The sequence below is a fragment of the Camelus ferus genome, chromosome X (assembly GCF_009834535.1).
Source record: "Camelus ferus isolate YT-003-E chromosome X, BCGSAC_Cfer_1.0, whole genome shotgun sequence".
Lineage (NCBI taxonomy): Eukaryota > Metazoa > Chordata > Mammalia > Artiodactyla > Camelidae > Camelus > Camelus ferus.
In genome coordinates, this window is record NC_045732.1 from 19238487 (window position 1) to 19255377 (window position 16891).

The window sequence follows — 16891 nt, forward strand, 5'->3', positions numbered from 1 at the left end:
GGAAAACATACAAACATTCATAGCAGCATTATTCATAATAGCCAAAAAAAATTAGAAACCACCCAAATGATCTACCACTGAGGAATAGATAAACAAAATGTGCTATTACCTATACAATGGAATAATATTCAGCACTAAAGAGGAATGAAGTATTGACACATGCTACAACATGGATGAAACTTGCAGACACGATGCTAAGTGAAATCAGTCAGTTACAAAGGATCACACAGTGTGTGATTCCATTTATACAAAATGGCCAGAAAAGGCAAATCCTTAAAGATAGAAAATAGATTAGTAGTTGCCAGAGGACAGACAAGGGGTGGGAATGTGGAGTGACTGCTAATGACTATAGAGGTTTTTTTTGGGAGGGGAGGTGATGAAAATGTTCAAAAATATATTGTGGTGATGACTGCACATTTTTGGAATATACCAAAGACCACTGAATTTTTCACTTTAAATGAGTGAATTGTATCTCAATAAATTTGTTATAAAAAAGACTTTGGCATTAAAGAACGTACTAATACCAGAATGTTTGTATATAAAGTATATCAATTCAAGAGCTCACTCCACCTTTATCTCCATCACTATATTCTATAGTGCTTAAAAGGACAGTTCAACACTGTGAACTATGGGAATAACTGACTGAATCACAGGATATAATTTTTTATAACTACCAAGAATAAATCCAGCAATTTCTTTAATTTTTTTTTAAATTTTCTTATTTCTGAAGATTATATGATAAATAAATTTATAGATAAACACATAATTGTTGAAAACTACAAATGATATGGAATGAAAATGAGAAGGCCCTTGCCACCCAATTCTACCCACCAGTACCACTCTTGTCCCCAGAAAGAACCATGGTAAATATTTCACTGTATACTTTTTCCCAGACTTTTGCTGTATGTTTCATTTTCTTTCACATATATGGGATGAAAACTCTTCATATTATTCCACAAGTTGATTTTTTCACTAACAATTATATTGTAGATCTTTCCAAGATCTTTTTTATTATTAAAAGTACTTTTTTTCTATTAATAAGCATTGAAGCTAGATTTACATATCACTTGAAAAAGTCCGTCTTCACCCATCTATATTTTCTTCTAGAATTTTCATGTTTTTTCCCAGGAAATTCTTCCATTTATTTAACTCCTTAAAGTATCTTTTTCCTTCATAAAGTAACAACTTTACTTCCTATTAGGGTACATACCAAAAAATAGAACAAGACCATTTTTATTAGTTAACTAGACATCTGGCAGCCCTTTTAAAAATATGAACTTCAGAATTGAAAAACACCATCCTCTTTCCGCATCATACTCTCTTTTAATAGCTAGTTCCAAAACAATGTCACTACATCCTCTATAAAAGTTTTTCACCAAGGTAAACTCAGCTTAAAATGGACCCAAACTTTCATTTTTTCAATAACAAGGGGCAAAGAGAAGCATTTACCCAAAGAAGAGACAAGTTTGCAAAACAGACCTGCAATTGGCCTTGTTCATCAGCATATTCGATAGACTGGAAGATGGTGAGAGCATAACGCTGTCTGGTCTTCAACCTAGCACTGTAACCTCGGTACCAGTTCTGGATGACCAATGCGGCTTTAAGTGCTGCAGATTCGCAGGATATGAAAGGCAAAGAAAAACAGTTACAATGCAGCTACGGGGAGGGGAAGGTAGGTGTTTCAGAAAAAAATCAGTCCACTTGGGTTCTCACGTTCTAAGAACATAAAAAGTACAATGAGATTAACCTTTATGTTTTTGTAAAATGTCCTCAAGTCTCAAATACGCAGAGAATAATGACATAGCCATTAAGAGCAGAATTTCTGGAGCCTGAATTTGAATCCTAACCCTGCCAATTACTGTCTATGTAATTCTGGGAAAGTTATTAAAACTCTCAAAGCCTCAGTTTCCTCGACTGTAAAATGGGGATAATAATAGTACTCTGGCACTATTTAGGCATATGAAGTAGCAATTCCATTCTTCACTATATACCCCAAAGCAATTCTCACACAGTCCATAAACGATACATACGGGGATACAATGCTCCTTTGCGGCAGTGGGGAGTTTGACACCAACACAGCCTAACTGCGGTGGGTGCACATCGTGGAGTATTATGCCACAACTGGAAGCCATAGATAGCAATGAGGATGGCTCTTAAAAACATCGTGCCTCAGTTAGAACAGTTATTAAAAAGTTAGAGACAGAATGTAATACAACATGATACCATTTTATATAAATTTAAAACATACACACAAAACCATAATATATGTTTCATAAGAATATATAGTAAGGGAAAGAAACTAAAAACAATAGATTGGTTATTTATGGGGGGAATGAATGAATGAGCATAGAGGATATGGATAAAAGGGAATAGCTAATAAAAATTTTTTCAAATATTTACTATCTGCAGTTGGTTGAATACATGGATGTGGAACCCATGAATATAAAGAGCCAACTGCACCTTAGAGGGAGCCTTTCAGTTACACCGTAACAACATGATACCTAGGTGATAGCTGTTTATATTCAATGTTCTCTGTTCAAATCACTCTGTGGTTTTGGCCTCCTGACTAGACCCTGCCTGATGAGCTGTACCATCCAGGTGGGGAAAGTAGGTTCAGCTTAAGCCTCAAGCCTCCAACTTCCTGGGTGCTCCAGCTCGGGTCCTTATTCGATTTCCACACTGAGATTTTGAATCTTTGGGCAGTGGCTGATCAAATGGACTTTGACCCACATCCTGCTATTTATTGCTCCTTGGGCACAGAGTTCACACAGCACCCTCTCCAGCAGGGAGAAGGAAACAGGCAGCGCAGGGCTGGGCATACCAACCTCAGACCTCTAAAACCTCAACTGATTTCTAAGAACCCATTCACCCACAGCAGGGCCACTCTAGCCAGCTGAGGATCCTCCTCTGAAGCAGAAACCTGCAAAATGGCAAAGGGTAGAGCCCAGATATGACAGACCCTACCCGAGGTGGGTCACTGGCTCCATGACCCCCAACTCTGCCCGTCAAGTTGATGATCTGGGTCATCCAGCTCTAAACTCATTGGACAGCTTAGACCCACTTCTAGCCCTGCTGTTTCATCAGGGCTTGTCTTCCCTGTCACATTAATTCCATCCAGAAAACAAAACAAAAAAAAAAACAAGTATTGCCATGTGTGTCCCAAGGGCCTTCTATTTTTGTTTCTAGAAGCAAGCAACAGCACAGGTTTAGTAAGTTACCTGGCCGGTTTTCTGTGATCAGCACAGGTGGTTTCTCTATTGCCAAGCCAGTTTTTTTGTTGCTGTTGTCCTTGTTTTTTAATGGAGTCCTTTTCTCTGGTGGCAACCATTATCATGGCATTTTGCAAGAAATTAAATGTCCATGTGAAAGGTCAATGAGCAAAACAAATAATAAATTCAGAGCATTTGCTTTGTGCCAGGCACTGTGCTTGGTGCTTTATGTGGATGATTTGATTTGATCTGATTTGACCCTCTCAACGATCCTATGAAGTGTCATTATCCTTGTTTTACAGATAAGGAAAGTGAGGCTCAGAAATAATTGTTTGGGGTCACATTGCATGTGAGTGGGAGAATGTAGAGTCAAGTCCAGATTTCTGTAATTCCAGAAACTGGACTCATAACCCCTAAGTTATACAACCCAGCATGCCATTTGGAATCAGTCATAAAAAATGAGATAATAATGTAGAACAGTATCTCCCCCAACCCCTTCCCCACCTCATGTCCCCTATACTTTTTACCTGTTTTATTGTTCTCCATAGTACTTTTTACTGACATTCTATACAGTCACATGTTTATGTGTTTACTGTCTACCTTCCCCTATTAGCTAAGCTACACAAGAACAGGGACTTTTATTTTATTCACTGCTGTATTCCCAGTACCTGGGGTAAGGCCTGGCAATAGATATTTCTTGAATGACTGAAAGAATGAATGAATCACTTCTAGGGCCATTGTCATAATACATAATAATATGCTAGTAATGAGTTTATATACATATTAGTAATATATTAATTAACTGATTTAGTGATTAAAATAAAATGCTTAGCACATTGCCCAACATACAGGAAGCACCCAATTAATAGTAGATACTTTTTTTAAAAAGTAAAGAGGGAGTAAAAGGTGATAATTATCTCTATTCCAGCTAACAACTTCTAGTACCCCCAAAGACTTCCTAATTATACATAACATTTTATTAAAAATTTAATAAACTACCATTGAACAAACAGGTTACCATCTCAGGAGCAGAAGAGCCGTGCCAACCGGGACCCATGGGGCTTGCTCCCTTAGAGTCCACAGTCCCGGCTCAAACATCACCTTCACAGTGAGGCCTTTACTGACCACCCCTTTTAAAATGGCACCCGTCCCCCCATTGCCTATCTCCTTCTTTATTTTCTCTCCAAGCACTTATCACCATCTGATATAGCATCTGTTTTACTCATTTGTTACTGTCTGTCTCCTTTCACTAGAATGTAATCTCCATAAAGACTGGGATTTTGGTCCACTGGGTTAGCTACTGTATCCTCTGAGTCTGGAAGAGTCCCTGGAATGTAGTAGATGCTCAGTAAATACTTGCTGAATGAATGAATGAATGAAATTATTGTTTAGTTAAAATTTTGTGTCTTGTGTTTCTCTTCATTATAACTGCTGAGTCTTTGGTTTGATTCTTCAAATAGGAGTTTATTTGACAGTCCTCTAAATAAGAAGTTTCATATTCAGAATGATAAGGCACTTAAAGACTCTGCTTTTGAAATTCTGCTAGCAGAGGCCTCTTGAGGAGACAACAGGATGAGTGAATATTTAATGTAACTTTAAGGGGCCAGATACCCAGTCAGGAAGAGAGGCACAAGTGTGACAGAACTGATTAAAATGAATTCAAATGAACCATCTAGTGGCAAAAAGCTTTCAACAAGGAGGAAAAGCATCTATTACCTCAGCTGTTCAAAGCATGATGAGAACTGGGTATGGCTCAACTCTGGGACCACAGTTTTCATTGTTCTTACTTTTGTTTACAGATATCTGCCATCTGCTAGAGGTAGCTGTCCCAGTGAGACTTCCAATTTCACTGGAAAAACAGCTCAAAAGCACATGCCCAGTGGAAATGAAATGGTCACAAAACCTGCTTCTTGGACAGCAAGCAAGGCAGGGACCCTCCGAGGCTCACTCATCCACAAACTCTGGCATCCATGCAGAGCAAGGGCACAACACAGCATCCTTGTCCCTGGAAAGCACTTTTCTTAAACAAAAAGAAAACGAAAATAAAGCATGGGCCCAGTCTCCAAGCAATGACAGACATTTTAAACAAAACTATCACTTTCCCAAATGACAAAAGAGATCATAGTGTTATCATTCTTGTAAATCTTTGGCCTTCCAGTCAGAGAAGGGCAAGAATTAGAGGTCACTTCTTTGACTTTTTCTTTACGCACATGCTCGCTCACCCACCAACCCATCCACATGGAATAATAAGGATAAGTTCTGAATTTGTAATCTGGAGATTTCCATTTTGGTCCTTACTCAGCCAGGTGCCAACTGTGTAACCTCAGGCAAATTGCTTAACCTCTCTGGTCCTCAGTTTCTTATGTGAACAATGAGAATGTGGGATTATGTGATTTCTAAGATCATTTCTGATTATAAAATACTCTAATTCATCCCTCTATTTTTTTAAATGCCCCAGCTGTAGCCTACCTATAGCAAAGCTGGAAATAACCATTAAAGGACAAAGTAGGATGTGTAAATGTGAACACTCAAATCAAAAGCTTCTGGACAAAAAAGACAAATTCTAAAGGCTACTCAAAAGAAAAAAATCTGAATTATCCTTGTAAAAAAAAAAAAGTCCAAGTCAATTCATTAACATCCTTGGCTTTCCCATCAAGGAACTGTAGCCAAAATTTGCTAGCAGTAAGTCTAGGAACAAATATTTCACCTACTACTTCTCCTTTAAATGGCCTAAAGTATGATTACAGCATATGATATGTTAACTGGTTCAAGTGACCAGTCAATAGAAGATGGGGAGAAATGGATGGGGAAGAAGGTGTAGACAAGAGAGGGCTGGGAGACAGAGACAGTAGGAAGGGTTTAAAGCCCAGAGGTTTCAATGAAGATGGAGAGATCAAAGAATGGGATAACAATCATGAAGATTACAGAGGTGGAGCTGATCCAGACGGCCACAGGGGCCAGGAAATGGGAGTGAGCAGCTGAAGCAGAGTGGAGGAGGAGCTGCTGGAGTTAAGGAGGTCAGGAACTGAGACACCAAAGTGTTTGGGGTTATTCACGTATATAATATATTTTTAAATTAATTTTTTATTTTATTTTTTAGTGGAGGTACAGGGGATTGAACCCAGGACCTTTTGCTTGCTAAGCACACCTCTACCGCTAAGCCCCATGTATACAATGACGATAAAGATACTTAAGATGATACTAGGACGTGGGGCACAGAGCGCACAACGAATGAGGAAGTTAGTGGATAGCAAAAACAAGGAAGGGCTATCAAATGGTACCCCCAAAGGGCATAAACCTAGACTGCAGACACCACAAACTTGGCAAACATGTCTTAGGTTGTACAGGATTAGGATATTTTTAACTTTTTATTTTGAAACATTTTTTCAAACATAACAGAAAATGGTAGAAATAGTATAACTGTTAATATTTTGTTACATATGCATTATCTTTCTCTCTCTACATATACACACATCTACACACACAGCATCAGCATCAGCAGCATCATCACCATCATTTCTTGTCTCCTGTATTCTAGAACAAGTCCTTAGCCTTTCTTTCTCTTTAATGACACTGAAATTTTTCAAGAGTACATGCCACTTATTTAAAATATCCCTCAGTTTGGATCTCCTATTTCCTTGTGATTAGATTCCAGTGATTATATTTTGTTATTATATTTTGGCAGGAATAAGTGATAGGTCTCAAGTGCATTACATCACGAGGCACAAGATGTTTATTTGTCTCATTGCTGGTGATATGAACTTAGATCACTTGGTTAAGGTGGTATCCACCTAAAATTCACTACTGTAGATGTATTTTTTTCCCTTCAAAATTAATAAACAATTTGCAGGAACATGCTTTGAGACTATGTATATATTCTGTTCTTCAAAACATCCTTTGAAGATGTTTTGCTTAAATCAACTATTTCTATGGTGGTTGTAAAAATAGTGATTTTTTTAACTCATTCCTTGTACATTTATTAGCATTAGGATTTTAAATGCCCCCATTTAAAGCCCTCTTTTATTGAACAGGGCAATGGAACAACACAAAAATTACATAAAGCCATCTTATGGAAGTTTCCTTAAGAACTGTAATCCTTGGCTATACCATAGCTCAGAAAAATATGAGGCTTTATCTATATACTACCAAAATAATAGGCTAAAGCAATAAAATCAGGAAAACAGCAGTTTACAAGTAACTGTCACCTTCCTACCATATTCATTTCTAAAAGAATCATTATCATGAAGATACCAATTTTTAAAAATTACTATTGTATAAGAAATTAACCTACATAGATGATTTATTACTGTTTTAAGTCATTAAAATATTTTCTTGTAGGAAATGTGCTCTATTCAATAATTCAATAATGCCATTAATCCCTACTAAGGAAAAAAATTAAATGTCTTGACTACAATTCTGTTTTCTGCCTCCCTTGTTATGAATGACTAATCTGAATGATACCGTCACATTCATTCACCCAAGGTCAAATATGATCAGCATTAAATTTTTGTCTTTTGCAGCTGCCAAAAAGATAATGCAATATAAAGCCATAATCATATAGAAAATTGTTCTGATTATGGTAAATACAGCTACACCTTGGAGATATTTCAGGTTAGGTTCCAGACCACCACAATATAATGAATATTGCAATAAAGAGAGTAACATGAATTTTTTTTGTTTCCTAATGCACGTAAAAGTTATGTTTATACTATATTGTAGCCTATTAAGTGTACAATAGCATTATGTCTAAAAAAAATGTACATATCTTAATTAAAAAATACTTCTAAAAATGCCAAAACAATTACAAAAGTAACATAAAGGATCGCTGATCACAGATCATCGTAACAAATATAATAAAACAAAAAGTTTACAAAATTGCGAGAATTACCAAAATGTGACACAGGGACATGAAGTGAGCAAATGCTGTTGGAAAATGGTGCCAACAGGATTGCCACAAACCTTCAATTTGTAAAAACTACAATATCTGCAAAGTGCAATAAAACGGAGCGCACTAAAACAAGGCAACTGGGGCTGAGGGACGGCCCTTTCTTACAGTGAAGTGAAATGCGTCTGTCTGTAACAGGATTTTTTTTTTAACAATTAACAGGATCCAACTATAAAGCTGGCTTCTTTGTGAATTATCTAGGCAAGGGTGGAATCTGGTAAAAAGCATTTAAATAAGCAAGTAAGACTTCAGATCCTTTCAGTAGTACTTTTTACCTTCTAAAGGCTCGTGATTCTAGAGTGCATATCTAAATATTCCATGTCAGAGTCCATAATACTTGACATTTCTAAAGCAGAGGTAGACTAATCAAACAGCAAAAAGAGGAAAAGATGAAAATGAATTTAATTGGTATAAAGAGCAAAAAGGTTGTTTGGCTTTTTGTTTGCCAGTTTCATGCAAGGAATAAATGTGTCTGTAGTATCAATCCTATATAAACCTCAAGCCAACACAATATCATATTAAAAAGTAAGTAATTAACTAAAAATTGTTATTGAGAGGGATCATAATTTCAGATAAAGAAAGGAGTACTTACATACTTTATGAAGAAAAGTACTTGTTTAAAATGATTCCCAATTGATGCCAACAAACCAGGGATTCTAGTATACAATGCAGGCTGAAAATAAAGATTTGGCTGTTTTGACATATTGATGATATTGAAAGCCATGGGAGTCAAGTCACGCAAGCAAGGAGAGCATTATTGTGACAAAATAAGAGGGCGAAGAGAAACCCAGAGGAATCCCAATATTTAAAAGCTGGGAGAAAATGGAGCCCTCATAAACAGTTGAGAGACATAAAAGGAAAACCAGGAGAATATGCTATCACTGAAGCTAAGGGTCATGATTCTTTTAAGACAAGAATGTGCAGGAGAGCCAGGTACTGCCAGGGAGTCAAGCAAAATAAATACTGAAAATACACCGTGGGATTTCAAGGTCATTCAAGAACGTGTCTAAATCATATTCCATGGGATGAGATAAAGGAGAAGGGAGGAGACAGTGGTGTGAACGCACACTTCAGGAGCAAGCTCTGAAAGGGAGGAGAGAGAGGAGAGTGACCGGAGAGAACGCAAGGGTGAGGGAAGGCTTCTATTCCAAAGGCAAAGAAAACACATTTACAAAAGGGCAATTGTGCACAACTGGGAAATTCTGAATATGAACTATATGTCAGATAACATTACTCTATCAATGTTAAATGTTTTCAGGGTGATATAGTATTCTAGTTATGTAAGAAAATATCCCTGCTTTTAGGACTATTAATGCTAAAGAATACAGAGGTTAACATCATAATGTCTACAACTTATTTTCAAACAGAGAGGGAAATGGAGCTGGAGAGAAACAAGGGGTGGGGGGAGAGAGAATGGTAAAGTTAACAACTGGTGAGTCTGGGTAAAGTGTATGGGTTGTTCATTGTATTATTCTTTAATCTTCTCTGTAGGTTTACAATTTTTAAAAATAAGAAGTTGGAGGTAAAACAAAGCAGAATGGCCAAAACCCCTCCCCAAAAAGAAAAAAGAGGAAAGCCACTTGAGCATGTTAAAATGTTACTGGGTAACAGCCAAGGGCGTGAGCAGGAGAGGTGGGAGGGGAAAATCAATGCCCCTCACTCCTACACATGCACCTGCAGCTATAAAACACAGCCCTTTGTCCTTTGAGTGACAAGAACTTCAAAGATCATCTTATCTGATGGCCCATTTCATTGAAGAGGAAAATGAAGGAGGTCCCAGATCACAGGGATTTCTGCTAGATTCCACAGTGCCAATAAAGACTACTTCATGTCAGTTATAGCCAAGAATCTTCCAACAACAGTAACAAGAATGGCAAGGGCCTCTTTAAATTTTCTTTCAGAAAATTCTTTAAAGAACAACAAAGATTAAATGAAACAATGGGGTTCATTGTTTTTCCATGAAGGTCTCAAATTTAAATATACAGCATTGTAAAGGCCTTAACATTGGGAGTGAGGGGGGCCAGGGGTAAATGGAGGGTATCCATCAGGCAGTTGTGAATGGCTTGATTGTTGGATTTTTAAATAACTAAATTAACTAGATGTTATTCCAAGAATTAAAGAAATATTTGGTTTTGTTAAAAAAGAGACAACAGGCCCAAAATGGAGTCACTTGTGCTAAGCCCCATGTCAGCAAACCAAGACAATACCTAATCTAATTATAGTTTTAGCCTCTCCTAGAAATGTAATCTTAACCAGCCAAGAATTTTCTGGCCAGCACCACTGAGGTAATCCACCTGATAGATCCCTGCCTTTCCCTAAAGGAGGATGACCTTGCCTGAAATAATCCTTTCTTTTTGTTTATGACTTCTTGTCCTACCCCTTTCTGCCTTTAAAGACCTCTCCTTTTCTGCAGCTTTTTGGAGCTCCTTTCTATTTTCTAGATGGTATGCTGGCCCATTCATGAATTATTGAAAAAAGCCAACTAGATCTTCAAATTTACTCAGCTGAATTTTGTTTTTTAACAGACTTGGTGGCAGCAGTGAGACTGAAGGAGACTTCTGATGGTTCTGGGGACAATGAGAAACACAGCCATGGTACCCACAAATACTTCTGAGTTCTCTTTCTCATCATTTCTGAGGGCTGTGGGTAATTTCTTCTCAGTTCTGAGTTCTGCTGTCTTTGCACGAAGCTCTTGATCTAATTAGCTATCCAGTACATAATATCCCTTTTTGGAAACCAAGTCCAGTTCACAATCCTTACTTTTATTCCCCCAGCAGCCAGTGAGCGCCAAGCAGCCACCCAGAGGTGGCTACGCTGTGCCGCTGCCCACAGTCCACATTTTGGGGTCTGCTGGTTTAGTCCTTTCCCCAGTCTCCAGTTCCAATTTGGGAATTGACAGTGGTGCATATGGGGCCTTCTCTTGTCCAGTCTGCAGTAACATCTCTTGATTACTGCTGTTATGTTGAGGTGCATGTTTGTCTGTTTTGATTCATGTAGGTAAAGGGTACTGCTAAGGGGAATCTTGGAAGCCAAAAAGAAAAAAAAAGCTGCACAAAATGGTGGGCACCAGTTGAGCACTTGAAAGCTATTATTGTGCTCGCCACTCAATTCTAAAAGATTCCCATATTAAGATAAGTTGGCCACTGAATAGGTTAGAGTGACACTAGGTTGACCACCAACCTCAACAAAATTTTCTGTGCAGTGAAGTATATTTTAAAACATCACACAATCACCAATCCAGGAGCACATTGCTCTTAGGTATTAGTTTGGCTCTGAGAAACCCAGCGGTTTAGTAGTAGTAGTAGTAATAGTAATAGTAATAATAATAATAATAATAATAATAATAATAATAATAATAATAATAATAATGATGATAATAATTTTAAAAAGTGGGATCCTTAAATTCTAAGGAGTTAAGTGTGCCACCTTCCGACACACTTGCTTATTTTATGTCTAAAAACTATGGTCCAGGAAGTTGTAAGTACAAAAATGACAAAATCTTATTAAAAACAACCTAGAATTAGATCAGATCATTGTTTCATATCCTGGGAACTTAGTTTGAGAACCATCAGGTTAGGGGCCCCAAAATACAGCCAATAGAAATGTGGGTTGCACCCCATTTGCAGCTAGATATGGTTGGACAGAAATGTGGGTTAAACTCCATCTGTAGCTAAGGATCCTACCAAACTGCTGCCAGCCCTCAGGGAAATTACAGTGGCCATTAGGGATATTCCAATTAGATAAGATGATTTAAGAAGTGCACTTGAAACTGAGGTTCCCAAATCAAACAAACAGAATGGGACATCTATTTTAATTGGTATGTAGAAGCTTCCAAAAGCTTTCATGATTCCAAAATAGCTTCATTGAAAAATTCATTGAAAAAGGCTAATGAAAAATTAAACACAAGAGGTATCTAAAACAAAAGACTATAAGCCAGAAGCAATTCCTACTACTCCCCTCTATCCTCCTTTATTTGAGTACTCATTCTAGTAATCCTCTGTCTAAATTGTCTTTCCACTCTAAAGAGACTACCAGACTATAAATGAAACCTTGCCAAGTTGGTGGCCTTACAGACACCTCCATATCTACTCTTGAACGAAGGTCCGCATATGGACCCCTCTCAGAGTTGATGAGACTCTGAGGGACTTTCTGGGAAACTGCTACGATATTCCCTTAAACAGCTAAGGGAAACTAAAATTAAATTAATTAAAAACCTTGACAGCTGGCAGAGACCCTCTACTTTATACTCCCTTGGAGCCTGCAGATGGGAGCCTGGGAAAACTGGCAGTAAGGGTGAGAATTCTTACCAGAATCAGCTCTCCCAGATCTCTGTCTATAGTACCCAAAAAGAGAAGAAAATAAAATAGCTTTTGCACCCTCTTTGAGGGATGCCTCTTAAGTCCAAGGGGTTGTTCAATACTGCCAGAAATATTTACTGTTTATCCCAACTGAAAACTGACTAGATATTTAAAAGGATTTCTTTTTTAAGTAGATCTGTGGTCATAAATGAGTCAGAAATTGGAAGCTGATATTCAGAGCCTGATAGGAATGTTTTTCGTTTTTTAGGCCTCCTCCCCTAAGCCAAAATGAAACCATGTACCCAGAGGGAAAGAAAAATCTTCTAAAGCCTTTGTGAAAGGATTTACCAAAACCTTCCAAAGGCAAACAGTGCTAAGTCCTGAATATAGAAATCTTTTAATTTCCATCTTGTTTAGAAATCTTCTTCCTCATATATATACAAAAAAGAAAGCAAATTAAGAATAATGTAGTTGAATGGGTGGATCAACTTATGTCATTGAGGCTGCAACCGAATTCTTGGAGGAACTGAGAGCAACTATCTTACAAATCTATGCAAAACTGGAAATACAGTTCTAGAGGCAGTTCAAAGTCCACCTATTCCTTTTACCAATCCCCAAAACTCCCCAATTTATCTCAAAAAGCTTGTAAGTATTGTAAAACTTCTGGCCTTAGGAAACCAAAATCCTTCTGGGAGGAACTCGCATTCTTTTTCTGTACCTTTCAGACGTAAATGCTCTACAAACTTCAGGGAGGTAATTCTTATCAGAAGGTAAAGGAAAAGTGGAAAGGTCATTTGAAACCTAGGCAAATAAAACATCTTTTAAGGGTCTTCCCCACAAATATTAGTAAGAATGCTTTAGCCATCTGAGCAGATAACTTTAACTTGTTCCATCTACCAGAAAAGAACTTAGATCCAACTTCTTTTACAACTAGTAAATTCCTGTACCTGATTCATGGCAGTAATCTTAAAACAGAAGCAATAAAGCCCCTGTTTGCAACTGTCTATTTATGTGTGTCTATGTGTGCGTTCTATGTTGAGCCCACTGACGTCCTTCAAGGTTCAATGACCCCCATTTCTGGGCTCTCAGATGGCTACCTGTGATCCCTCAACAGACAAAATACATTCTTTACTGGGCGTGTTTCCCCTAATATACTAAAAGCCCCAGGTAATGCCCATCTTATCAGAGTCAAACCCCACCGCCCTTCACGGACCCTAACTAAACCTCTTCCCTCACCTACAACCAACCAGAGACTTGTGTACAAGCAGATCAGGCACCTTATGATGCAATCTTATAAAAGACCCCAACAACCGGCCCTCGGTGCTCGCACAGGCACCCCTCGCCTGTGTGGCCCGCTGTTGCCTATGACATCGCCCCTAATAAATTCCTTTCTATTCTTATACTTAATCTCTGGTAAATTCTTTTACCAACCCACATGTCACTGGCTCACTGACCGGCCGCCCCGTTGTGTCACACAACATTGTAGATGTATGGTATTTTCTAGTTTCAGACAGTACTGCCAAAATTAATTTGTAAAAGAGTTCTATTTAATTGGCTCAAAGAAATTAATCACTTAAATAAAGTAAAACAAGTAAATTGAATAGATGTAAATGGGATAAAAGTTTTTAGGTGAACTTTTTAAATAGTTTCTCCAAATCTTCTTGGTAACCTGAAACCTTAAAGTTTTGCCAAGCTAAATTAAATGATGAATAGTAGTTGAACATCCAGATCATTTCCAAATAAGATAAAATACCGAAATATTAATTATTGAACATAGGTTTACCAACTTTCGGCTTCCTTTTACAGAGAAACTAAAGATATTTGGGTCTCCTAGTAAACATAGCTTCAGCCATGTGAGAAACTTACTATGAGGAAGCATATGTTTCCAAAAATTATGAAAAGTATTTATAAATTTGCCAAGCCACAGAATGCTAAAATAAAAAGAGTTCCTATTGCTTACTTCTTTGTTTTCACTAAAAATTGAGATTTTTAAGGGTTAAGAATTCTAATATATGTAATGAAAGATACTAAAAATAATCAGGGAAATATCTCTGTACACAAGGAAAGTAAGATGTATGGTTTTGGTAAAAGTAGGTATGAGGAATGGAAATGCATGTTGTTGAGGGACAAGAAAGCAATTTTTTCCTAAAATGAGGCTGGTTATTTCAGAAAGAGAAAGAGAAAAATGTAGGACAAATCTGAATGTAAAAAAAAAAAAAAAAAAAAAAAGTTGTTAAAAGATTGCAAAAAAGAAAAAAACTCAGAAGAGAACTTTATGTGTGGTCAAGATGACTAAGATTAAAATGAATTTAAGTAAAAAAATGATGATGAGTTTTTAATTTGGTTTTCTCTCTGTTAAAAGGACAAGTTTTATTGGATTGTTGGTCTTCTCTTATAAAGACACAGAAAAAAGTTTTTCTTTACCTTTTAAAGTAATCTGCCTAGAAAACAAAGATTCAGTATTTTGTCAAAATAATTTCTCATGTTGTTTTTAATCAGGTCTTTGATTACTTAAGAAAGCTGAATCTGCTCTATTAAAACACTGAAGGGTTTGTTTTACAACTATTTAACTTGCTGTATTTGCCTGCAAAGTCTTTCATTGTCACTATGGTTAAATGGATAACTAAGTATTGTTTCATAGTAACATATGATCCTATTTGGCCAAATGTTTTAAAACCTTTTGATAATTCTGACAAGCTTCCCAAAAATCAAATTCTAAATGAAGTCTTTTTGACCTCGAACTAACTTTGGGATTTTTCCTGAGGGCCCTTAGAACATCTCAAGAGATTTGTTCTCTCTCATTATAAAAAAGGAGATGCTAAACTAATTAGACTTATTTGATATGTTAAATTACATAGGAAGCATCGTCAAACAAGAAGTAAACTAAGCCTTTATGTTATAATTGTACGGGTATGTGTTTTAAGTGTTCCAGAAATTATATGAAATTCTTAAAGTATGATATGTCCTGGTATAATATTATCATCATAATTCCAATTGTCATTTTACAATGTTGAGTGTCACAGAAATAATCAAATTTCCTTGTCAATTCCATTATAATAAACTCATCAGATCTTTAACAAGGGGCATTTTTTTTTAAAGTCTTCTGTCATTTACAGACAGTTAGTTTTACTCAGATGCTTTTGCAAAAGAGTTGCTGCAAAAGTGCCTCATTTTCAAGGAGATTAATGGAAAGGACTCTGGCCAACACAAGTTTCTGATAACTTTAAGATCATAAACCTGAACTGGGTAAGAATTTCCAGAACTAATGGGAAAAAAACAGATTAAAGAATTAATAACATGGGACTGAATGAACTAAAAAAGATGATTATAATTTTTATGCCTTCTTGTTTGAGACACTGCTAGTTCTTTAACGTTTTGTTTTTCCAGATTTGAGGAATCTTTTCCTCTTAAGCTATCTATGAGTTACAACAATTTGGTAAAGTATACTTTTGTAAACAAAGATGAAACATTTGCTTTTTCTCCTTGCCTGATTCCCTCCAGAATTGGAGAACTCTTGAGTATTCTTTTTATGGCAAAATAATTAGTTATTTACATAAGTTTAATGAGAATCCATTCTCCTTGTAACAGGACACAGTTGGAAATATTGGCTTTATTACCAAGACTTTGACTGGCATACCGTATTTAAGAACGATGTGTATAGACTCAGATATGACCAGACAGCTTTAAAGAACTAACGTTGACTTTATGGAGCCAATAAAGCTTCTTAGAAAAACTACCTGGTACCTTGCTTACAAGATTCCAGCAAAGCAGACTTAAAAAGAACTTATATGGTCAATCACTACTCTTGCTATACCTATATAAATAATCAGGCCAAGTTTAATGCAAATAAATTAGTTTTACTGCGATTATCTTTGATTTTTTTAAATGGGAGTAATTGTAAAGAAGAAGATTATGTTTGCATCTTTATAGATACTAGATTCCAGTTCTATTGTGTTTGCGGTTTTGTTATGTATCTGTAAATCAGACCAGATCCTGAATTCTTCAAGTTTCCTCAAATATGTGGCTACAACTCACCAAATTAATGTTGCCAGTTTTCTCCTACCTTTCCAATTTAGAATCACTAAGAACAAAGACTACTCTTGAATCTCCTTGGAAGGAACTATACCAGGTTTTCCTCACTACCCAGATGGCAGCCAAACTTTAGCAATGTCAACTTTGGGGACACATCTCACGGCCAAAGAAGACTCCACCTGATGCCTGGTCCTGCACAAATGTCAGAGACCTCCAAGTGAAATTGATGAAGAAGAGAAGCAGCTGACATCAATGTGGACTGCTTCCTCCCAAGATGCTAGATCAAGACTTCATGCTTTAATTAAACACAAAACCCTTTTTTCTTCATTCTTTCCTTTACTCTGGCATTGGCCAGGAAAGATAACACCATTGCCCATATCTCCCAGGTGATTGCCAAGGTGGGTAAC

At 36.9% G+C, this 16891-nt stretch overlaps 1 protein-coding gene across 10 annotated transcripts in view; it reads right to left on the bottom strand.

The window, feature by feature from the left end:
* Nucleotides 1-16891, bottom strand: part of PPEF1 (protein phosphatase with EF-hand domain 1) — a 124973-nt gene that overhangs the window by 70433 nt on the left and 37649 nt on the right. For 8 of the 10 annotated variants that reach the window (XM_032475730.1, XM_032475729.1, XM_032475727.1 and 5 more), the window contains one exon: nt 1480-1607. In XM_032475730.1, the coding sequence (XP_032331621.1) occupies nt 1480-1607 (128 nt within the window). Of the gene's footprint in view, nt 1-1479; nt 1608-8429; nt 8433-8746; nt 8763-16891 lie in introns of those variants that run through there. The other 2 variants (XM_006190094.3, XM_032475731.1) reach the window with 2 other exon arrangements.